Raw genomic sequence first — 24,787 nt, forward strand, 5'->3', positions numbered from 1 at the left:
GTGGTAAATAATACATCAATGCAGCTTACACCTCCATGTGTGGCGATGGACCTTCATTAATTAGCTAACTTTGTTTTGCCACTTTAAGTCGCACCGCCAAATGCTCCTCCACAAAAATCAGTGTCTGCTGGGCACTGGTTCAAGTATGTAACCTGACTGGCACACAGACTCTTTACAGGCAAGGCTGTTGAATATCCTTTGTGTTGTCCCTAGTCCAGCCCAGTAAGGCATTGCACTGGCACTGTAATAGTGAGATCCAGCTGAAAGGACATTTAATTGGCTCAGTTCTGAAACACCTTTTGGTCCAAGCAAACTCCATAAACCCTCTACAATTGGGAGGAACTGCTTTTATATCGTATAATGAGGGATCTGTGGTTTGCAATATCTATTAGAAAAACAAGTTGCTTACTTTCTGTAATGGCGGATAGTCAATCTGACAGCAGATTCCTCTATAAAGATCACATGTTAATACTTGGCGCACTGTTACTAACACTTGTTCACTCTCTGCACCTTACTTAGTATGTGGAAAGGAAAAAAGACAAGAAACTGACGGAGCGCAGGGGTGGCACGTTTATGTAGCTCGGCTCAGCCACTTCTGTGTTGGTAGGTAGTGAGCACATAGCCACACAATGCCACCTAGCAGTGCGCAGGAGCAAAGCTACGACATTCTCTGGATCTAGTCCTGCACCTAGGGGATATTCAGAGGTGATGAATCTATGGTTCAATAGAATATCTACCAGAAAGAGCAACTGTTAGTGACTTGTGCGTCAGGCATTTGATTTATTAAGTTACAGGCAGCCTTTCATGTTAGAACACCCAATAGTATTTTTAACAATTTATTTAAAGTCTGTTTTATTGCAATGTGTGAGAGAAAGTGCCCTCTTTCTGCATGGTTACCCCCATTTTCTGCTGAATTGCTGATGTGCTTTGACTGAGTGTGCCCTGGGCTCCTGCTAACCAGGTGTTCAGGGCCTATGTTCTTTCCCTAAAACTGCATTAAAGCCTAAATCCAATTGGCATCTCTGGCCACAAGTCAGCCCCTGGTAAATGGTAACACAGGTACCCAGTGCACTGTGACCAGGGAAGACCTCTAAGGGCTGCAGCACTTATTGTGCCACCCTTAAAGGCCCAGTATATATATATATATATATATATATCTCACACGGTCAGGAAGCACAAATGAGGAGATGCCTCAGGAAGCTTAAAGTACAAAAGTACAAAGTTCATTTTATTCTGCTCTCGAACACTTGCCAACAGCCCCCATTCACGAAACCACAGGCTCCAGAGATTTGCTCAGCCAGACGCGTTTCAAGACATCAAGTCCTTTCATCAGTGGCGTAGTCGGAAGTGAAGACATCGCTTTCAATTATAAATACCTGCCCATGCGGGCGTGGCGTTTCCCAATGTCTCATGGCATCTATAGTTCATAACCCTGATGGGCGCGATGTTTTTCATGCCGTGATTAAACATAAAATTTGAAAACCCCAGTGAGTTGGTGCTTGTAGTTAAGCGTTGCAGCTGTTCTGCTTTGCAGTATTCAAAAGCGAACTTTCGCGCAGGTTCCAGCCCTGAATTGTTACCTGCGCCGCCTCCTTCTGATAATTCCAGGCTTGAAGAACAGGCCTGGACAGACCCGCAGTTACGATGGGCTTCTCCCCGTTGGGCGTGCAAAGCCCCAAATTTCTCACACGGTCAGGAAGCACAAATGAGGAGATGCCTCAGGAAGCTTAAAGTACAAAGTTCATTTTATTCTGCTCTCGAACACTTGCCAACAGCCCCCATTCACGAAACCACAGGCTCCAGAGATTTGCTCAGCCAGACGCGTTTCAAGACATCAAGTCCTTTCATCAGTGGCGTAGTCGGAAGTGAAGACATCGCTTTCAATTATAAATACCTGCCCATGCGGGCGTGGCGTTTCCCAATGTCTCATGGTATCTGTAGTTCATAACCCTGATGGGCGCAATGTTTTTCATGCCGTGATTAAACATAAAATTTGAAAACCCCAGTGAGTTGGTGCTTGTAGTTAAGCGTTGCAGCTGTTCTGCTTTGCAGTATTCAAAAGCGAACTTTCGCGCAGGTTCCAGCCCTGAATTGTTACCTGCGCCGCCTCCTTCTGATAATTCCAGGCTTGAAGAACAGGCCTGGACAGACCCGCAGTTACGATGGGCTTCTCCCCGTTGGGCGTGCAAAGCCCCAAATTTCTCACACGGTCAGGAAGCACAAATGAGGAGATGCCTCAGGAAGCTTAAAGTACAAAGTTCATTTTATTCTGCTCTCGAACACTTGCCAACAGCCCCCATTCACGAAACCATATATATATATATATATATATATATATATATATATATATATATATATATATATACACACACACACACACACACCCTCTACCTAGGAGCAGAAAAAAGCGAAGAGTCAACATGGCGCACATCCCTGTGTGCCATGCCTACAACCCACTGCCCTGGCATGGATTAGACATCCCTCTAGCTGGATGCACCATACCAGTGGCGAGAGTACAGGTTCATAAGCCCTGTACCCCTACAGTGTCTAAGTCCATTCTTAGACATTGTAAATGTAGTGCGGCCATTAAGAGTATATGGTGCTGGGAGTTTGTCATTACGAACTCCACAACACCATAATGGCTACACTGAAAACTGAGGAGTTTGGTATCAACCTTCTCAGCACATTAAACCCACACTGATGCCAGTGTGGGATTTAATGACAAATGCACACAGAGGGCATCTTAGAAATGCCCCTGAAAACTAACCTACCAGTAGTGTCTTGGCCGAGTGGCTGCTTTCAGTTACCACCATCAGACAGGTTTCTTGACTCCTGGGTCAAGAGCCTGCCGCTCTCGGGCGTGAAACAATGCACATCCTGGGACGAGGTGCTAAGCCTCCTCCCCCAGGATGGGCCGGGTCCACGAAGGGGAAGCTTCAAAGGCTTGCCGCCTTTGTGAGCTTTCCCAGGCCACTTGCTGCTTTCAGCAACTGGTCCCCTCTGGTTCTGACCCCTAATTTTGGCGGGAGAAACAAGGGAAAAACAAGTGAGGAAGAGAGGTGTGCCCACCTCTGCCAACTCCACCCCTCAGGTGTGGGAGGCGAAGTGAAGCACCGCTCTGTCCCCGCCATCTTGCAGATCAGGGATACACAACCAACCAGCAAAAGGCATTTGCCCCCTCCAACTGGAGGGTTGCATAATAGGGGGTGTACCCACCCCAGGGAAGGAACCCATTAGTTCCAACCTTTTACCTACCTGTAACGCCCCTAAATCTAGTATTTATCAGAACCCCTGAACCTTGCTTCCTCAGACAAGAATTAACTACAATAAAAGAAGGCCGTGCCGAAGCTAACGAGGAAGACACCCACTGACTTGACCCAGCCCTACCAGCCATTCTCCACCGCGAACCTGCTCCTGCGAACTCCCGGTGTGTCCTGCAGCCAGCAACCTCGAAAATCCCGGAGGACCTGCCTGCCTTGTTAATATTAATGCTATTTATAAAGCGCACAAATATCAAAAATGATGTCTCTGCGCTAACTAGAAAGACTGTGTCTCCCGTGAACACCAGATTTGTTGATCACCAACCTCTGGCCCTGGAGGAAACCACAAATCCGCACCACTCTGCACCCACTGTCCACGGCCCTAGCTTGAGTGGGCAAACACCACAAAGAGGACCCCCCGTAAATCCTGACCCTAGATCCCGCGATCCCTGACCTGCCTCAGGCCTCCAGCCTACGCCTTTAGCCTAAATCCGGAAGGTCCCCCAAACCGCGACCAGGAACGGGTAAAAAGATCCGACCCTAAAAGGCACTCCTACACCCGACGCCCATGGCTCAACGGAATGCGCCTAACCAACCCCCAGCATCTCAACTTACCTCTCGAAGTGGTGGTCACACCCAGAAGACCATCGTCACCAGGCCTGCAGTGCCTTTGCAAACTAGAGGTTCCCCATTGCAAACAGGGCACCCGACTCCGAAACAGCACCCTGCACCCGATCGCCTTAGTGCCGCTGAGGGTGTACCTTTGGTGCTACTTTGTTTCCACATTTGCCCTGAGCTAAAGTCCAGGAGCTTTGCTCCCACAAACAAGTGGTCTGCTCGTCAGCAGCCACCTACAGGAGGCCCCCTATCCCTCATTGGATAACATTGGGTCTCAGCACTCTGCACCCGGCTACCCTAGTGCCGCTGAGGGTGTAACGAGAGTGCATCTCTGACCCTAGGGGACCCCAGAGTCAACCCCCAGGAACTCAACTCCCACTACCGAATACTTACCCTAAAACCAATAACACTTTTCTTCCATAGAATAAAAATTTACTGTTTTTCATGGAAAAGTTTCTAATTGTTGAGTTTGAAAACCTAAAGAAATTCTTTAAAATTGTGCTAACTAACAAAAACGATTTTACTTACCTGTTTACAGGAAATGTCAAATTGTAGTATCCAGGTGTACTACACTGTGAAAGAAAAGTAATCTCAAAAGTAATTTACCTGTAATTTTACTAAAAATCCCATACAATGTGTATATGTGCTGTAGTCTGTAAAGCATTGATTTATCAGTAACTACTGTAATCAAATCAAAGTACATTTACAATTCAAACTATTTACAAACTGCATTACTACTGTAAAGTATTTATTGCTTACCTGTGTCAGGCTTGCTTAGTTCTAGAAAATAAAATAACTAAATGACTATTTGTATACAAAAACAAATGGTCTGAAGTTCAGTCTTTGAGTGTGTGAATTAATTTGCTGACTGAGTATGTACAACCAATGCTTAACACTGTCCTCTGATACGGCTCGACCACACTACCACAAACGGAGTGCTACCTAACTTTACCTCTGCCTACTTTTGGGGTGCCACTGGAGCCTGTGCACACTATACCTCACTTTTGTACAGTATATACAGAGCCATCTTCCTACACAGAGTAAATGTGAAAATGTTCTTGCCGATATTAAGCATAGTACAGGCAAACATAGAATGAACAGAATAAAAAAAATAACAAAAACAGCCACCATAGTACATTTTGAGAATCCCTTCATATCCAACCCAAGTTAATAGAAATATTAGCATGAAAAGTCTGCCATTCTTTGAGTTTTCAGTATTTAGATGATGTTGTTGCATACCTTTACTTCATTTATATTTTACAGACTTCAGCCTGTCTGCAAGGCTAAATTGTGTCTTTGGTCAAGTTTGGTATAGATCGATTGACTTTCCTCAGTTCCATTGAAGTCCATATTTCCCATCCTGTAAACCAAAATTCATCATTCTCTCTTTGACAGACCTATGAGCAATAGTTTTATATCATTTGTAAAATTATTGTCAGAAAACTTGTGAAAAGAAACGTATGAGAATTCACTCCCATATTCACATTAAAGCTACTGTGCCCTTTCTCTAAGGGCCACATAGTATACTTCTAGTTTAAAAATTCATTTAACTATCAAAAGGACAGCAGTCGAAGGAGGAACTTCGGGAACCCCTCTGTTAGAAATGGGATGTCTGGTTGCCTGAGGCTCGCACCAAAGCCTGGCAGAAACCACCACTCTAGTTCGGGCAAGGGAGTTACACTCCAAATATAACCCCTGCTCATCCCCATGGCAACGTGACACGAGCAGTATGGCTGATCCCGGAGGCAATGTGTAAAGCATTTGCGCACGCACCCACCAGCAACAACATCCCAGGCCCCCCACAAAAGGAACTCCACACAAGGTTATATCAAAAAACAACTGTGTGGGAGGGTCTATAGGGTAAACAAATTTAGAAACCTACAAAGTATCCTATCCCCCAATTCAACTATAACAAACACACAAGGGATACTGGAGGTCTATCATGGGCTCAATATTGTGTGCCAATTCCAAAGTGACGCATGTATGAACAAGTGTCTGATCACAAAAGGAAGATAAAGTGTGAGAACAAGACAGAAAATACTCCCATCAGCCCACCACTTGGCGGAAAATCGTCATCTGGGATTTTTTGTACAAAAACTGGTATCTGTTAGGTCTCTCACCTGATGATATTATGAGGAGACCTAAAAACAGATCCTCCAGTGACGAAAAGAATGTATGAATAAAATGGCTGGATGGGAGGGGTTGCAGTGAAACAAAAAAAGGGGAATTCTATTACTCTTTCTACAAAGCTTGTGTTAGAAAAAAGAGGCTATTGTTGATGTGTTCTTTGTTATCTTATTGAATGCTTTATATAGGTTTTTGTTAATATTAAACAATTTTGCTCTCTGCTAATGGAGTTAATGTGATCAGAGGTTTTTCTGTGTAAAATACTTAGGATAACCTACCAATTCATCAGAATAACCAGAGCAAATGGAAAGGGGCGACCACTCGGTCCCCCCGAACGTATGGCGGAGTACCACGATCCTCCCGGGAAGCCATCTTGGGCGGGAGGCGAGTCTCGGCTGGTATGCCCGAAGCGGCGTAGCCGGGGCGCGCCTTTTTCCCGCCCTAGAGTGGGTTGGCCTAGACACTGACGCGGCCGGCCACGCCCTTGGGGCAGGCAGGGGCGGGTTTACGCCCGCCCTGAAGACGGATAAAAGGAGCAGCAAGCCAAGAAAGCATCCTCTTGTTCCTGTGCTCTGAAGCTGCACCTCCTCGCTGCACGTGAGCTCGAGACGGAACGAAGAGCCATTTTTGAGCGTTATAATCGTTCTTGTTTGTCGTTCAGATACTCTGTTGGAGAATGCCGAAGAAGGCGGGAAAGCGCATGACTACCGACCAGATGCTGCGCGTTCTCATGAAAGAGGTGACCGACCTAAAGAGGCGAATGGATAAAGACGAGGAAGGGGGGCCGAAACGTCCTTTGGCGGAAGCAGCCCCGGGAGGGAAAAGCAAGAGGCCCAGGAGGGGAGCAGCTGGGGGAGACATCCCGGGTCCCAGTACCCCGCTCGAAGCACCCACTCCCGTGCCGGAAGAAGGGAATCCGATTCCCGTTGTGGTCACCCCCGTGTCCGGGGAAGATATGCCGCCCGAGCTGGCAGCACAATTAGCAGCGTGGTTGGGTAAAGGTAGCGAGGGCGCCACGGCTGTCGACGCGCAGGTGCTGATGAAGCAACTGCGTGAGACACGGGAAGCAGCGAAGGTGTCCACGCCGGCTGCAGCAGTAGAGAAGCCACAGGGGACGGGTTCAGTCGCAGAGACAGCGTCCGGTTCAGGTAAGCGGCCATTGCCGATTGCGAGGGATGAGTCCGCACCCTCTCGTAGGGAAAAGTTGGGTCAGCATGTCCCTTTTGCTATTAAAGAGAAGATATGGGCAGGGGAGTATGTACACATCTTCTCGTTGCTTACTGATCATTACGAGATGGAGCATGTTAAGGGCCAGAAGGACCTCATGCATCCGAGTGTTTGGCGCGCAAAGATGGCTGCCTTTAAGGTAAATGAAAACATTGGCAATTGGGGCAAAGCGTGGGGGTTTTTTACATCGATCTTGGGGGAACGAAGGCCCGAATTGCTGCCCGAATTGCCGATTTATCAGTCACGGATCATGGGGTACTCGGTATCACACGAGGGTAATCAGTGGTTCTGCTATGATAATATTTTCAGAAAGGCTAAAGAACATGATAAAAACTTAACTTGGGATTGTTATGATTCTGTGTCATGGTCCAAAATGGAGGATACTGGTATGTTGAAATTGCCCTTAGTAGGGAGTAACGTTGGCGAATCCTCCCGCCAGTATGCGGGGACGCCCTTTCGATCAGGTACGGGTACTGACAATCACTCGAGGCCTACCGGCAATACAGGTAAAAGGGGGGTTTGTTGGAACTTCAACAGGGGTAAATGTACTAGGCCCCAGGGGTCGTGCAAATTTAGACAAGAATGTAGTGGGTGTGGGCAATCATCCCATCCTGAGTCCACGTGCAGAGCCAAAACGGGTGATAACGGGGGTAGAGGAGGCGCCAAACAGGTCTAACATAGTCCGAGGGGCGCCTTTACCTACCCCGATTGATACCTTGGCAATGATTCCCTGGCTCAGCGAATACCCGGATCGTGCTTCCGCTGGGGTGTTGCGGAACGGGTTTTCATATGGTTTCCGCATCCCAGTGGGGGACTTTCAAGGTGTAGAGAAATGTAAGAATCAGATATCGGTCTTGCAGCATACGACCGTGGTACAGGAAAAGATCCGGAAGGAGGTTACTCGAGGTCGAGTCGCCGGTCCGTTTAGTGTACCCCCGGTTGCTAACTTTGTTTGTTCTCCTTTAGGGGTGGTCCCCAAGAAGGACCCGGGTGAGTTTCGGCTGATACATAATTTATCAGCCCCACGTGGTCTTTCCGTAAACGAAGCGATAGACCCGGAAGTGTGTTCGGTGCGGTACGCATCCTTCGATGAGGCCGTAGCCATTTTGAATCGCCTGGGGCCCGGTGCGCTGATGGCAAAATCTGATATCGAGTCAGCGTTCCGGTTGCTCCCGGTACATCCGGACGATCAGCGTCTCCTAGGTTTCATGTTTCAGGGCCATTATTACATGGATAGGTGTATGCCGATGGGGTGCTCTATATCTTGTGCCTATTTCGAAAAATTCAGTAGTTTCCTACAATGGGTCTTCACAAAAAAGACGGGTTTTCAACACGTGATGCATTATCTCGATGATTTTTTGTTCCTGGGGGCAGCCGGGGATCCGGAATGTGGGCAGGCTTTGGCTGCTTTTTGTGTCTTAATGAATCAGTTTGGCGTGCCATTGGCACCAGGTAAGACTGTGGGTCCTTCCACTTGCCTCGAGTTTCTGGGGATCGAGTTAGACTCCGGAGAAGGTTGTTTTCGTTTACCAGGCGACAAAGTGTCAAAGTTCAGGGCATCCCTGCAAATGTGTATAAGTGGATCTAAGGTTAAGCTGCATCAATTACAGCAGTTAGTGGGTCAGTTGAATTTTGCCCTGAGAGTTATACCAATGGCCCGCCCCTTTTCCCGTTCGATTGCTCAAGCCATGGTCGGCCTGAAGGAGGGCCATCATCGCACAAGGCTCTCGGCAGAGGTCCGCCAGGACATGCGCATTTGGTTGGCATTTCTGGCGGATTTCAATGGTCGAGTCGTCTGGAACAAACCGGCCGTGTCCTCTGAGGAGCTGGGGCTGTGGACAGATTCGGCAGGGAGCATAGGTTTTGGTGCCATTTTCGGCACGAGATGGTCTGCACAAAAGTGGCCGGCATGGTGGCATGACAGTGGACTGACAAGTAACATTGCTTTCCTGGAACTTTTCCCCATTTTGGTGGCCCTGAGAACGTGGCCCGAAGGGTTCAGAGATCACTCTGTGGTATTCTGGTCTGACAATATGACCGTGGTCGAGTGTATCAATAGCCAGGCAGCACGATGCAAATGGATTTTGAGACTACTCAAGGAAATCGTTTTACTGTGTATGCAATTGAATGTGCTATTCAAAGCAAGACATGTCCCGGGGGTAATGAACCAGGCGGCTGATGCCCTGTCTCGTTTCCGTATGCAGGCTTTCTGGGGTTTTCTTCCCACAGCGGACCCGGAGCCGGCACCCTTTCCCGAAGCTCTCTGGTCTCTCGGTGCCCCGAACTTCGTAACCTCGTGGTAGAGAGTTTAGCACCCAGGACAAGGAAGGCATATGAAGGGGCGTTCCGGGCCTATTTAGCCTTTTTGGGGACTGCTAGAGGGGAGCTTTGGGGTCAGGAGGAATGGGTAGTGAACTTTCTGATGTCTTTACATCTGGCAGGGAAATCGGTGGCCACAGCCCAGAGGCATCGGGCTGCCATTTCCTTTGTTGCTAGGGCTCATGGGATCCAGGACCCGACAGCGTCTTTCGTTGTACAAAAAGCGCTACGTGGGTGGCAACGCCTTGAGGGTCGCAGAGTAGACGAGAGGCGCCCGATAGGTTTGGATAGGTTGGCCCAGTTATTATCCAGACTCCCTGCAACATGTTCATCTCAGTTTGAGACGGTGTTATTCCGAGCCGCTTTTACGCTGGCATTTCATGGGGCTATGCGGGTAAGCGAACTAGTGGCGAGGAACAAGCAGGATGTGACAGGAGGACTGTGCCAGGAGCACGTTCAGATCAGAGGGGAGACAATGACTGTCTCATTTGTCAGGTCCAAGACCGATCAAAGTGGGATGGGTGACTGCATAATCATACGCAGGATTCCCGGGTCCTCCATGTGCCCGGTAAAGTGTTTAGAGGATTATTTAGCACGAAGGGTGGCATCATGAGGGGGGACCTTGTTGAGACACGCTGACGCCACCCCACTGACAAGGTTTCAGTTTCAGCGGGTGCTTGCGATGTCGATTACAGCTGCGGGCTTGAACCCGGGCGAGTTTGGGACCCATTCCTTTCGGATAGGGGCTGCTACAGAGGCTACAGCCAGGGGTCTGAATGTGGAACAAGTTAAACGGGTGGGGCGTTGGTCCTCCAATTGTTATAAAAGGTATGTGCGGTTGCACATGTTGTGAAGCTGTAATGATGTACTCACGCTTCTTGTTTTTGTTTGGTTTTTCAGTTGCGCAAGCCTACGAGGCGGGGCGGACTATGCAGTCGACCCAACACCGGGCCAGCGGTCAGACATCACCGGCTGTGAAAAAGGAGGTGTGGGTCGTGGGCCACTCATACGTGAGGCGTGCCGCGGACGTATTCAAGGCAGGTGATATGATTCACGTGGCTGGGGAATACGGGTACAGTGTGTCCTTCTACGGAAGAGGTGGTCTCTGTATTGACCAGTTTCAATCATTTTTCGAGGGTTTGCTAGGGCGGACGAGGTCACCGCCGTCTGTAGTCATAGTACATCTTGGGGGCAATGATTTGGTCACCACTGGTAGACGACTTCTTCTTGAGGCGATGCTTTCCACTGTAAGTTGGTTAGCGAGGAGAGTTCCAGGGTGCACAATTGCGTGGTCCCATATGATCCCACGAAAAGTGTGGCGGGGGGCCTTTTCTGTTTCTGCTTTGAATCATTCTGTTAGAAAGATTAATAACAAAGTGAGTAGGTTGTTCCGTTCCAAGACACTGCATTCTATTCCGCATGGGTGTATTAATGATGACAGTATGTATTTGGGGGATGGTGTGCATTTGTCTCGGGTGGGGAATGAGTTACTCATAGGAGACTTCTTAGCATGGCTAAAGACGTTATAACATGACCTTTAGGTAGGAGTTTTGTGGGGGGTCCGGATAGCCGGTCAACTATCCGGCCTGTGGCGGTAAGGTCATGATCGGTGAGCACTAATTGGAAGATCCCTATGAGTGGGCGTCACCCAGCACGGATGGGAGCGCTCGGGGGAGGTGGCCATTGGCCCCTCAACGGGGAGGCGGTCCCTTCTAAGGATGGGTCGCCGAAAGGAAAGGAAAGGCGGTCAAGGCCCCTTCCTGGGTAGGAGGGGTTACAGCCCCCTCCTGGGGAATTTCCCGGGGCCAGGACGTCTGCGACGGCAGATGTGGTAAGTTGTGTGGGGTTTGGGGGGGGGGTCTACGCTACCTTCTAGATACCTCACACGAGTCCTCGTACGACCTCTAAGTGGCGTCGAGTTTTATTGGGGCCCCCGTCAAGTCAAGGGAAATTGGTAGTTGCACTTGAGGTACGCCTCTGTGCGGTCGCCCTTCACAAGTGAGGGGGATATTTCGGGGTTAGGGATCTTGACACCGGTAACGACCTTGCCGTTGGCCCTTAAACGTTAGGATGTACAATTTCAAAATTTCAAGTAATGTTTTGTAGGATGTTAGTTCGGCTAGGAGAACCTTTGTATTAGAGAATATGTTACGGTTAGCCAAACATCGCAATGTGGTAATGAAATTGTACATATTATGAAACTGTTTATTTTATGTTTTAATTTTGTTTCATATTTTAATAAATACGGCCGGGAGGGTCACTCCCTCCCGTTTTCCAAAAACTTCATCACCGTTTCCAGTTTCCCATCATTGGGGATTGTGTTGAGAGGGGGTGGCGGGTATCTCAGCCATATGGAAAGGGGCGACCACTCGGTCCCTCCGAACGTATGGCGGAGTACCACGATCCTCCCGGGAAGCCATCTTGGGCGGGAGGCGAGTCTCGGCTGGTATGCCCGAAGCGGCGTAGCCGGGGCGCGCCTTTTTCCCGCCCTAGAGTGGGTTGGCCTAGACACTGACGCGGCAGGCCACGCCCTAGGGGCAGGCAGGGGCGGGTTTACGCCCGCCCTGAAGACGGATAAAAGGAGCAGCAAGCCAAGAAAGCATCCTCTTGTTCCTGTGCTCTGAAGCTGCACCTCCTCGCTGCACGTGAGCTCGAGACGGAACGAAGAACCATTTTTGACCCACCCACCAGCCCCTGAGGACAGCACGTGGTTTTGAATAAAGTCTGATGGATAACTCTGATTTTGTTTACAGGTTGTGGTTTATTATCGTGATGACTTTTGAGTATGCAATAAAGAATGGTCAATTTGTGTTATGTTTTGCATAATAAAGTAATTCTGCTTTAGTGTTATCAGTGAGCATGCTTTTAATAAAATTGTGGTGCTACTGTCTTTTCTGATTTAGTCATTTAGTAATTTAGTTAGCATTGTCGTATTTATTTTGGTCGGGCTGTAAGGTCATGATCGGTGAGCACTAATTGGAAGATCCCTATGAATGGGCGTCACCCAGCACGGATGGGAGCGCTCGGGGGAGGTGGCCATTGGCCCCTCAACGGGGAGGCGGTCCCTTCTAAGGATGGGTCGCCGAAAGGAAAGGAAAGGCGGTCAAGGCCCCTTCCTGGGTAGGAGGGGTTACAGCCCCCTCCTGGGGAATTTCCCGGGGCCAGGACGTCTGCGACGGCAGATGTGGTAAGTTGTGTGGGGTTTGGGGGGGGGGTCTACGCTACCTTCTAGCTACCTCACACGAGTCCTCGTACGACCTCTAAGTGGCGTCGAGTTTTATTGGGGCCCCCGTCAAGTCAAGGGAAATTGGTAGTTGCACTTGAGGTACGCCTCTGTGCGGTCGCCCTTCACAAGTGAGGGGGATATTTCGGGGTTAGGGATCTTGACACCGGTAACGACCTTGCCGTTGGCCCTTAAACGTTAGGATGTACAATTTCAAAATTTCAAGTAATGTTTTGTAGGATGTTAGTTCGGCTAGGAGAACCTTTGTATTAGAGAATATGTTAAGGTTAGCCAAACATCGCAATGTGGTAATGAAATTGTACATATTATGAAACTGTTTATTTTATGTTTTAATTTTGTTTCATATTTTAATAAATACGGCCGGGAGGGTCACTCCCTCCCGTTTTCCAAAAACTTCATCACCGTTTCCAGTTTCCCATCATTGGGGATTGTGTTGAGAGGGGGTGGCGGGTATCTCAGCCATAACAGTCTGTAAACAGATAAAGTGGATAGTAAAAACGATTAAACTGGCATTCAAAAGCAGTATGAAGGCTAATGCTGTTCTTGATTGGGGGTTTTTCAGAGTTTCTTTTTACGTGTCATCCTTGTTTAATAAAAATGTGTATGTGCGGTGCATGTGTTTTTCTTTGCTGCTGCTGGAAAGCAAACAGAATTACAAAGCAGCCTCATTTGAGAATGATAGAATGTACCTGAAAGAAACACGTTAGTGATAGATTCCATAACTCAGAATTACCACCAGGCGTCGGACTGGATTCGTCAAGTTTTCGTCAGCAGTACCCCTGCGTGTCGGTAGGCATTGTCATGCGACTCTGCGTACGTCGCTGGCATTGCAGTCGCCAAGATGACGACGCAGGAGCTACTTAGATGCGCCCACGTTCCCTTTTTCCGCGCCAGCAAGCGCAGATCAGGAGAGAGCGGTACCCCCAGTCAATTTTTGACTGAGCTTTTGAGGACTTTTGTCTCTGATTTTTGTGATTGTCGTTTTTATTAAGAGGAAAGTCAAGGCAAAGGTACACAGCTTCCTGCCTACATCCATTAGCCGGCACAGCGAGTCATCAGTAACAAAACACAACGATCGTGCTACAACCCGGAGGCTGGCCGCGAAATGAGTGAATAAATTGCCTCTTCCTAATTTTCTAGCAATGAGTGAAGGTAACCAAAGCAAATATTAACAAATGGGAAACAACACCCAAACAGAATCCCGTCCCCACCCTCACCTCACCCTCCACCCCTACCCACCACCGCACCAGTTATTACCTCGATCCTTTGTTCTTCACCTCTAGACCTAGGGCGTAATAACCCACCACAATCATTTCGTTGCTTTCTGATCAGTAGCCATCTTGTCCAGAAGAAGCCGTTTCAGGAATAGATCCTTAGGGCAGGTAACTTCCCTCATATCTTTTGACAACAGTTGTAGGAAAGGCTCCCATAGTTTTGCATACTCCCCTACCCTCAGCCCCCCCGCCCCCCCTCCCGTCCTCCACCACAAGAGACACGCGTTCCATGGCTAAAAGAGACCAGAGGCGATGCACCCAGGATAGCACCCCAGGCTTTACAGTTGTGCCCCAGTGCGCCAAGATAACCTGTCTAGCTGCTAGCAGCGCTGATGCTTTTTGCCTTCCACGTAGGAATCTTAACGGAAACGCCCTGGGTGTGAGAGGCCAAGGAGGGTGTATTCCGGGCATATGAATACGAAAAGCTTTGTCTATGTTGTCTATGTTATCTAGGACTACAGCCCAGTAACGTTGGAGCTTAGGGTAGTGCCATAGCAGATGAGCTAGCGTGCCAGACATCCCACATCCTCTCCAGCAAAGGTCCGTTTTGCTTTTGTCCCAACTGTGGATTCGTGCAGTACCAATAGGAAAACCCTTTAAAAGCGGACTTGGCCCGGCGGTGTTGTGCGCAGTGTGATGTGCTTTGTAGAGTATATGTTCCCATTCCTTAGGGGTTAGTAGCCGGTCTAGTTCAGTTTCCCAGCTGACCTGCCCCTTCGTGCGCTGCTCAGTGGGATGCACAGTTAGCATAGTGTATTATTCAGAGACGATGATCGTCGTTTTTGCGGAGCAACCATTGTTCAAATTTGGTGAGAGGCCTGGACATGTGTGCGTGATTGGAAAGCGCTGTGATCCAGTGATACAGTTGGCGGTAGGGACCAGCATCAGACGCTAAGAGGCCATAGTCTTACTTAAGCTGAGCAAACGAAACAGCCCTTCAGTATCAAAGAGGGACCCCACTCTTTAACACCCCAACTCGTGCCTGCGCTGAAACACCACCGAGTCCTGACCCGGAGGAAAATCCGAATTATCTACAATGTGAGTCATAGGCGAGAGAAAGGAGGTCCACCTTCTTTAAAGGGCCAACTTATCCCACACCTTGAGAGTCGGAGAGGTAACGGGAGGAGTAGAGCCCCCAAGCCCTGTGCTTACGGGTTAACCACAACTCCCTCCAAATATTGATGCCCGCAACAGACTGGACCAAGAAGTTCCAGTGCTTGCTGGAGAGGGGCCTGTTGCATTCTACCAGGTACTGGAGGCAGGCTGCCTGGTAGTAGCCACTGATCAAAGGCAAGCCCACTCCTCCCTGAGCTTTTGTACGCGCCATCTGAGCGATTGAGAGATGCAGCTGTTTCCCCCCCATACAAAGTTATTAATGAGAGTCTGTAATTGTGTTATCACCCGGGGTGGGGGAGTCTTGGGAAGCATTTGGAAAATGTACAGGATGCGCTGGAGAATTGTCATTTTCAGCGCTGCGATCCGGCCGAACCAAGCTAAGCGCAGCCGTGACCAGGAGTCCAGCGCCTTAGTAGTCTGTTCGAATAAGGTCGTATAATTAAGTGTAACCGTCCGGACGATTGACGGGGCAAGTCTAATACCTAAATAATGTATGCCACTCTGGGACCACTGGAATGGAAATTGTTGCTGCAAGGCATCCATCAGGTCTGGGGGAATCGATAAATTCAGTATATTAGATTTACTCAGATTAACCCTGAACCCTGTCATGGCACCAAACGCGTTGAGTTCAGCAAGCAGGGCAGGCAGGGATGAGTGAGGCTGCGTAAGGGAGAGAATCACGTGGTCGGCATACAGACTTGTTTTATGAACATCTGCACCAACTTTCATACCTACTATGCGCTCATCCGCTCTTACACGTTGAGCCAGAGGCTCCATATAGAGTGTGAATAAAAGCAGGGATGGGGGTACCCCTTCCGCGTCCCACGAGAGATGGGAAAGGATTTTGATCTGCTGCCATTAACCCTCACAAAGGCCGTGGGCGCACTGTAGATGTGGCAAATCCACTTACGAAAGTTCTCCCCAAACCCGTATTGCTGCAAAGCTTCAAATAAATAAGCCCACCCCACCCTATCAAATGCCTTCTCCCTGTCAATAGACCGTAAGAAGGCCTGCCTTCCCGTCCACTGTATGCTATCGACGAGATGGAAAAGCTGCTTCATTTTGCTTCCCCCCTGAGATGATTTGATTCAAGCAGATTCTTAGTTTGATAAACACTAGAATTGTAGGACTTACTAGCATTACACAGTCTTCCATTATGTCCATATTCCATACACCACCTTTGACATGAAGTGAATACTGATAATTACATATTTAAAGAAATGTGTGCCCCTTTATGTGACTAGTGTATTTGCTGCTTAAAATCTCGTACAAATTCACATGCTTGACAAATTCAGCCTGCCAGTGGTTGTGTCTGGAAGTTTTTTTGTTTTTCTAAACTTTTGTTAGTTTGTGAGGCAGTGTCTACCGAGTTGGAGCCTTTGTATGATGTCAACCGTAATCTCACAATGTCCATGCCCACGATCTCAGATTCATTTTTTTCTACTATAGAATAGGCAGGTGCTTTGTGAGAGCGCCAGACGATTTATTTAAGGGATTTCAAAGTGGCCTTGAAGAATACCGGAAATATAGAGAGAGGTTGTACAGAGTGTGTTAGGAAGAATCGAAATCTGGAGAATGGTAATTGATCAACCTATGAGATCCTTGGGATTTCTCAGATTATGAGCACGCTCATCAAATTTTTCATAAACTGCCATAGGAAGTTTACTCTGTGAACTTTTACAGCCTAACCCCATAGCAGTTGAAAGTCGCCAAAAATGCTGTGACACAGGTGGAGCTAAAAATAGAGAGCAAAGTCGTGTGGGAATAAACCCGATTGGTCGGGATCAATGAGATCATCCATCAGTGGGTTTAATCGCGTCTCTAAAATACCCGCGAATATTTTTGCATCACCATTAAGGAGGGAAATAGGTCGGTAGGAACCACACTCTTGGGGATCCTTCCCGGGTTTCAAGAAATCAGAGATCGCCGCCTCCGACATGGAGGGTGTTACCTTGCCCGCTTCTAAAAGGAGTTAAACAATTTGGTTAAAAAGGCCAGCTCCCTGCAGAAGGTCTTGTAGAAGGAGGCCGAAAACCCATCGGGCCCGGCGATTTGGCCAGCTGCAGTCTAGAGATTGCCGTAATCACTTCCTCTATACGGATAACCGACTCAAGCTCCACTGCCACAGCCTTAGGTATAGGGGAAATTTCACACGCATCTGAGTAAGCACTCGGTTCCCATGTTGGCAGGTCCTGCCCGTGTATAGAGTGCTATAGAATGTGCGAAATGCTTCTACGATATGCGCATCTGCGCTCTGTCCTCCCCAGTTTGGTCCCTGATTGACTGAATCAATGTCGTTTGCGTCTTGGCGCGCAATCTGTGGGCCAAAAGTTTACCACACTTATCACTGCTAAGTTAGAATTTGTGGGCGGAGAAGGGCATATTCTGCCCTGTCGAGGTCGAGATGCTTTAACAGACGCCTACGATTCTCCAGCTCCCTCCACACCCTCGGAGCCCCCGTACGCCTGTGTATAGACTAGAGTTCCCCCCACATCTTGCTTGAGTTCGCTGCGCTTCTCCTTTTAGAGTTTATTTGCTGATGAGATGGCAATGAACTCCCCCTTAGTGACTAACTTCAGGGCTATCCCATACGGCCGACAATGACGTGGAACCCACATTGTTAAGCACTAGGTAGTCCTCTATTGTCTGCCTGATTCGTTGTACCGTATCCTCAGAGTGTAAGAGAGTGTCTTGGAGGCGCCACCCTGGAGGAAACGCCGGCGAGCGCAGCACAGGGATGCGAACAGTAATAAGGGCGTGATCCGAAAGGGAGCGAGGCTCTATCGTGGCGGTATGTAGGTGAGGTAGTAGGGATGTACAGGCCAGGCAGTGTTCAAGCCCAGCATATGCTCTAGAGGCCGCTAAATAGTAAGTGTAATCTCGTTCCGCAGGGAGCTGTGAGCGCCAAACATTGTGTAGCCCATTGTCCCCTAACCAGTCCTTGCCCATGGTAGAGAATGCCCCTGTTTGATGTGTTCAGTGAGCTGACCGGTCTAACTCTGTGCTCATTACTAAATTGAGGTCCCCCCTCCTACTAATATCTATGAATCCGGAGACGTGAGAACCTCCGTGAGGGCTGTGCAGATGAAGAGTTCTTGCTGCGTGTTTGTAGCATATATTGACGCTAAAGTAAGGCGTGCTTCTCCCCACTGCACTCTGATCGCTAATAGGCACCCCTTTATCACTGCCACAGTTGCTTCCCCCATCAGGATTGCTATGCCATTCTTTTTAGAGGGGTCTGCCGACCAAAATTGTTGTGGGTAGCGCCTAGTACCCATACGTATGGTGTCTTTGGAAAGGAGGTTCGTCTCTTGAAGGAGACAGATATCGCCCTCCGCATTCTCAAGTAGGGATAGCACTGCTGCTCACTTCACTGGGTTGTTGAGGCCCCGCACATGAAGGCTAACTACCTTAAGGTCCCTTCCCATCCGATAGGTGTGGTGAAAAGCTATGTAGTGCAGTTACCCATCGCTTACTAGGTCTGCATCGAGAGACATGTCCCCCCTTTGTCTGAAAGAGATAAGCTCGAAGTGTCAACTGGTGCGGAAGTCCCCAACAGAAAAGCCCAGCAAATTCAAACACTAAACAAAAAACCCCAGTCAGAAAAAATACAACGATAGAAACATGACCAAATTTCGTCACAAAAAAGGAAAGGATCCAAGCAGTCGGGGTTCGAGCAGCTGCCCGGCCCATTGCAGGCCCAAGTCGTACCCACCCGCCCAGGGAGAGGTTGTCAATCTTCTCAAAACAACCATCTCAAACCCCACCCAATAACCCCCCCCCCCTTCCCGGCACCCCTCCAAATGTCCATCCCCTTGCATATCATTGAAGACCTCAAGGGGAGGCCGAACGATCCGACGGCTACAAGAGTGAAGATATCACCGCCTCCCTCTCTTTATCCATTGTGAGGACCCTCTCTCTGCCCAGTGCAAATTAGACCCGGACTGGGAGGAGGATTTGGAGGGTGTACAGGTTACCTGGATTTTACTTCAGAACCTGGCACACTGTCTCCTCCTACCGTGGCTACGGAGGAGGGTGGTACATATTCTGTGGTGTTGCATAGGGCGGTTGAGGCTCTCCACCTCGAGCTCCCTGCGGTGGCCATCAGGACTAACCTCCTGACAGAAGTGCTTCGGCTTGTGTCTTCCTCTACGGAGCCGCTGCTAGCCTTTAAGGATTCACTTTCGGCGTTCTTTTGGGCACCTGGTCCAGGCCCAACACAGGGGCTCCTGTGGAGAAGAACATGGCCCAACTCCATTGCCCTGGCCCGGCCGACCCCATTTTCTTCTCCCAACACCCTCCCCCTGAGAGCTTGGTTGTCCAAGTCTCTGCGTCCCCAAGCGCATTCCTTCCGCACCTCCGGACAGGGAATTCAAGAAACTGGAACAATTTGGGAAGATTATTTTTAACTTCCGCCAGTTCAGGCCTGCGGTCTCTGAACACCCCATGATTCTTGGGCCGTTATCCCATTCTGTGTGGAACACGGTTGCTCAGGTGCTGCCTCAGTGTCTGGAGGCGGCCCGGACGGTGCTCTCCCAAGCTATTGTTGAGGGGAGTGGCCTTGACACCGCTGACTCTTTGGGCACGGCGATTTCCACGACAGTGGCGCTAACCCGCCACGCTTGGCTGAGGACAACTGGCTTTTCCGGGGATGACCAGAACACTCTGATGGACATGCCCTTTGATGGCACTCGCCTTTTAGGTGACAAGGCAGACAGTGTGTTAGAGCGTTTTTTTAGGACTCGCAGGCTAAGGCAAAGTCCTTAGGCCTTTCCGCCACGCGCACTCCTTCCGCTTCTGCTTTTTCTCACCTTTTGAGGCCAAGTAAAGGGCGCCCAAACACGTTTGTTTCAGAGCCACAGGCCTGCTTAGAAACAGTCTCAGTGCAGCCGTAGACTTGGGAACCACAGAGGTGGATTACGGAGCCAGCAGGCAGGTCAGTCCACCACCTCCCCTGCAGCCACTGCCTGCAAACCTTCCTAGTCTGGCGTTTCAGGCCCACCTAACTCCAGTGGGGGGCAGGATTCACGATCACCTCCCCCACTGGCCCACCATCACTTCGGACATGTGGGTTCTGCAGATAGTCCGACGGGGCTACTCCCTACCTTTTGAGACTACCCCTCCAGCCATGCCACCTCAGTTCCACCGCATGTCGGGGAATCACTTGGCCATTGGGGCCATTGAACGCGTTCCGACGCCAGAAGTAGGTTGAGGTTGTTTCTCCCACTGCTTCCTCATTCCACAGAAGGACAAGGGCCTGCGTCCCATCTTAGACTTTCGGAACGTCAATCACTTCCTCCGGATGGAGAGGGTCAAGATGCTCACACTTGCTCAGGTCTTGTCTGCCCTAGACCCACAAGACCAGATGGTAGCGTTATACTTGCAGGATGCTTACTTTCATATTCCCAGCCCACAGGCGTTACCTGCGGTTCACGGTAGGCCACGACCACTTTCATCGGAGCGGATCTGGACACGGCTTAGTTTTGGGTTTATCCTCCCGAACAGCAAGTCCAGGACATTCGGGCTATGATTCCGATCTTTCTGCATTTGTCCTGGGTTTTGGTCAGGATGACCTTAAGGCTGCTGCGCCTCCTGGCCTCATGGCCTCCTACGACCAATCATGCCAGATGGCATATGCGGGCTCTGCAGTGGGACCTGAAGTTCCAGTGGGCACAGCATCAAGGGGACCTGTCAGAGTACCTCCAGATATCGGAGGGCACTGCAGAACAGTTACAGTTGTGGCTCACAAACCAGCATTGGGTCAACGGCAGATCCCTCTCCCTTCCCCAACCGGAGCACACAGTGGTGACGGATGCATCCCTCCTGGGATGGGGCGGCCACATGGGAGAGGCGGAGATCAGAGGCCTCTGGTCTCTGTCGTAGTCCAGGCTCCAGATCATCCTTCTGGAGCTCCAGGCGATCCTACTTACACTAAAAACATTCCTTCCCTCAGTCAAAGGGAGAGTAGTGCAGGTGTTTACAGACAACACAACCGCCATGTGATATTGCGTCAAACCAGGCGGGTGGTGTCGTGGACCCTATGTCAGGAGGCTCTGAGTCTCTGGACATGGCTGGAACGTCAAGGCATTTCCTTGATGGTTCAACACTTGGCAGGTCCTTTAAACACCAGCGCGGACGAACTCAGCTGCAGGTGCATGATGGATCCCGATTGGTGTCTTCACTTGGAGGTGGCGCAAGGTCTCTTTCAACAGTGGGGAGAGCCTTGGTTAGATCTTTTCGCCACCGAAGAGAACGTGCAATGTCATCACTTCTGCGTGTTGTGAATGTAAGACATTGATCTACAATCTGTCCATCAAATTGTTTTTTGTAATTTTCTCCCTGAGTGTACTGGGGTAGCTCAGCCGTGGGTCCCAGAGCCTCCACACCACTGGAGTCATGCTATCCAGGCTGAAGAAGGCTGATAGCCAGAAACCGGTCCTTGGATGCTTGATTCCGGTCTGGGAAAGATATGGCTGTGTAGTTCGGACTGGACTGTTCCCATGGGGCACAGGGTCAGAGCTGATTTGCATAAAGCCATTATCTAACCCAGGGTGGTGTGGAGTGCAAAAAACGATGGATTTAGGCCCAGATCATTGTACTGGGGTGAATGTAAGACATTAATCTACATTCTGTCCATCAAATTGTTTTTTGTAATTTTCTCCCTGAGTGTACTGGGGTAGCTCAGCCGTGGGTCCCAGAGCCTCCACACCACTGGAGTCATGCTATCCAGGCTGAAGAAGGCTGATAGCCAGAAACCGGTCCTTGGATGCTTGATTCCGGTCTGGGAAAGATATGGCTTGGTAGTTCGGACTGGACTGTTCCCATGGGGCACAGGGTCAGAGCTGATTTGCATAAAGCCATTATCTAACCCAGGGTGGTGTGGAGTGCAAAAAACGATGGATTTAGGCCCAGATCATTGTACTGGGGTGAATGTAAGACATTGATCTACATTCTGTCCATCAAATTGTTTTTTGTAATTTTGGAATTTCAAAGGCGGCACTCGCTTGGTGACTCTTTTCGTCACGAGTGGAGCTGCAGTCTATTGTATGCCTTTCTGCCTATACTACTTATACCCAGAGTTCTGAAGAAGATCAGGCACGACCGGGCCCAAGTCATTCTTGTGGCCCCGGATTGGGCTTGTAGAGTTTGGTATCCCGAGCTCCTCAGTATGAGCATGGATCCCCCAATCTGACTGCCTCTAGGGGAGGATCTTCTGTCGCTGCAGCAGGGGACTGTTCTCCACCCGAACTTGTCCAGCCTCCACTTACATGCGTGGAGATTGAGCGGCGACAGTTGATTCCTTTTGACTTGCCTCCTGAAGTCTGTGATATCATTCTGGCAGCCAGGCGTCCCTCCACTAAATCTGTATACACCTGCAGGTGGAGCAAATTTGTTGCATGGTGCACAGCAAAGGCTGTGGATCCCCTTTCTGCCCCTCTTTCAGAAGTACTGCTGTTCCTTCTTTCTCCGGCCCAGCAGGGCTCTGCTCTGGGCACTGTTAAGGGCTATCCTTCGCAATTTCAGCCTTTCTCAGGCTCTCTGATCAGCCCTCTATTTTCAAGTCCCCTGTTGTAAATAGATTTCTCAAAAGCATTACTCACCTTTTCCCTGCTATTCCTCTTGTGATGCTGCAGTGGGACTTGAATCTAGTCCTTACTTAATTGATGTGCGCTCCCTTTGAGCCACTGCACAACTGTCCTCTTCGTTTATTAACCTTGAAGACTGCCTTCCAGGTTGCCATCACCTCCGCTAGGCGCATGAGTGAGCTCCAGGCTCCAGGCTCTTTCCTGTAAGCTTCCTTGTCTGTCGGTCAATCCGGACAAGGTTGTGCTAAGCACTCATCCTTTCTTCTTGCCAAAGGTTGTTACTGCTTTCCACATTGGGACTTGGTGTCCCCCTGCAAGACATCTCTCAGGTAGCCACGTGGGTCTCGCTGCACACTTTTACTAAGCATTATTATTGCCTTGACAGTCCAGTCCGGAGAGACTGCTTCTCTGGCCGTTCTGTTCTACGCGACTTTCTGGTGTGATCTTTGTTCGCAGACCCACCAAGGGGGTTAGTATTGCTGGGGTATCTATTCTAAAGTAGGGAATCTATCACTAACGTGTTTCTTTCAGATGAACAAGTTACTTACCTTCGGTTACGATATATCTGTAAGAAACATTAGTTAGTGATCGATTCCTTACCGTCCCACCCATCCTCCCTGTTCTGTGAACTGATTTCCAGGGTTAAGGTAATCTCTTCAGGGCCCTATTTTCAATGCACCAGTGGTCAGTATCTTGCATGGCTCTGCGTTCCTGGTGCGTAAAGTCATGTACAGAACTGACGTCCGCGCGCGTGGGCCCGTCTAAGTAGCTCCAGCGACGTGTTTTCGGTGACTACGACGCCAGCGACGTACGCGGAGCCGCACGACGACCCCTACCGATGTACAGGGGTACTGCTGACGAAAACTTTCCGGATCCAGTCTGACGACTAGGGTTAATTCTAAGGGAAGGAATCTATCACTAACTAATGTTTCTTACAGATATATCGTTACCGAAGGCAAGTAACTTGTTCATCAATTTGAAAATGAGAAAGTAGCTATAAGCATGATTCAAAAGGAAAAAGTCACTTAAGTGTAAAAACTGGTTTGAAGGTTTTGTCATACGCAACCCTCCCACCTCCTCGGCGGAAGTGGGGAGGGCAGGAAAGAAGCAGAAGACAAATATAAGAAGAATGCACTACATTTGTAATGCAAAGGCACTCATATTCGATTGGGAAACAATATGTACATAATCTTGTTAGTCTCTTCTTGTGCATTAGTGGTTTCGGGTAACACTACTGGTCTGGAATCATGTAATATTTGGTGTCCAACATTAGATGTTAAGTTACAACTTTGCTGTCTTCAATTTGTTTGCTACGGCTAAGTCATGTTTTCCTTAGAGTTTAGGTATTGATGGTTTAGCTGGAAATAGTTTCTGGTAATGGCATCTTCGTAAACAAATATTTCACCTCTTTGAGGTAAGCTTGCTTGACAGTGTTGGCCTTTGCTTTTGAAGCATAGCACCACAAATGATTGGCACACAAATTAACTTCAGTTACAGCTAATATATTTCGGATTCCTTTTTTCCAGAACCAAAGGCCCGCAAATAGCATATGAACGCAGCTTTAGATGGAAGCTTGCTCATTTCCGTTACTTGTGCCAGGTAATAATTCAGTGAAAATATTGTTATTAAATTGTATCCATGCTCTGCTATTCTTCCTTAATGCAACATATATTTCTTGCTCTAGTCCAATGCCCTGCCCAGCCATGTCAAGATCACAGTTTCCAGACAGACGCTGTTTGAGGATTCCTTCCAGCAAGTAAGAATTGATAGTACTAAACGCACATTTTGCCTAAGTGTATAGCTTTGGGTGGTTTGGAGATTCCTTTAAAGTTTTAGATAGCCAACATTTTATTCTCTCTTCTTTAATTTTAATGATTGACTGACATGATTTGATTCAAGCAGATTCTTAGTTTGATAAACACTAGAATTGTAGGGCTTGCTAGCATTACACAGTCTTCCATTATGTCCATATTCCATACACCACCTTTGACATGAAGTGAATACTGATAATTGCAT

At 48.9% G+C, this 24,787-nt stretch overlaps 1 protein-coding gene across 2 annotated transcripts in view; it reads left to right on the top strand.

Annotated features, from left to right (window-relative positions):
• WWP1 (WW domain containing E3 ubiquitin protein ligase 1) overlaps positions 1–24,787 on the top strand; it is an 866,202-nt gene that overhangs the window by 363,756 nt on the left and 477,659 nt on the right. For both annotated transcript variants that reach the window (XM_086965959.1, XM_086965960.1), the window contains exons 13-14: positions 24,298–24,370; positions 24,456–24,527. In XM_086965959.1, the coding sequence (XP_086822085.1) occupies positions 24,298–24,370; positions 24,456–24,527 (145 nt within the window). The remainder of the gene's footprint in view (positions 1–24,297; positions 24,371–24,455; positions 24,528–24,787) is intronic.

This window comes from Lissotriton vulgaris, chromosome 4_1 (genome assembly GCF_964263255.1).
Source record: "Lissotriton vulgaris chromosome 4_1, aLisVul1.2, whole genome shotgun sequence".
In the NCBI taxonomy this organism is placed as follows: Eukaryota; Metazoa; Chordata; class Amphibia; order Caudata; family Salamandridae; genus Lissotriton; species Lissotriton vulgaris.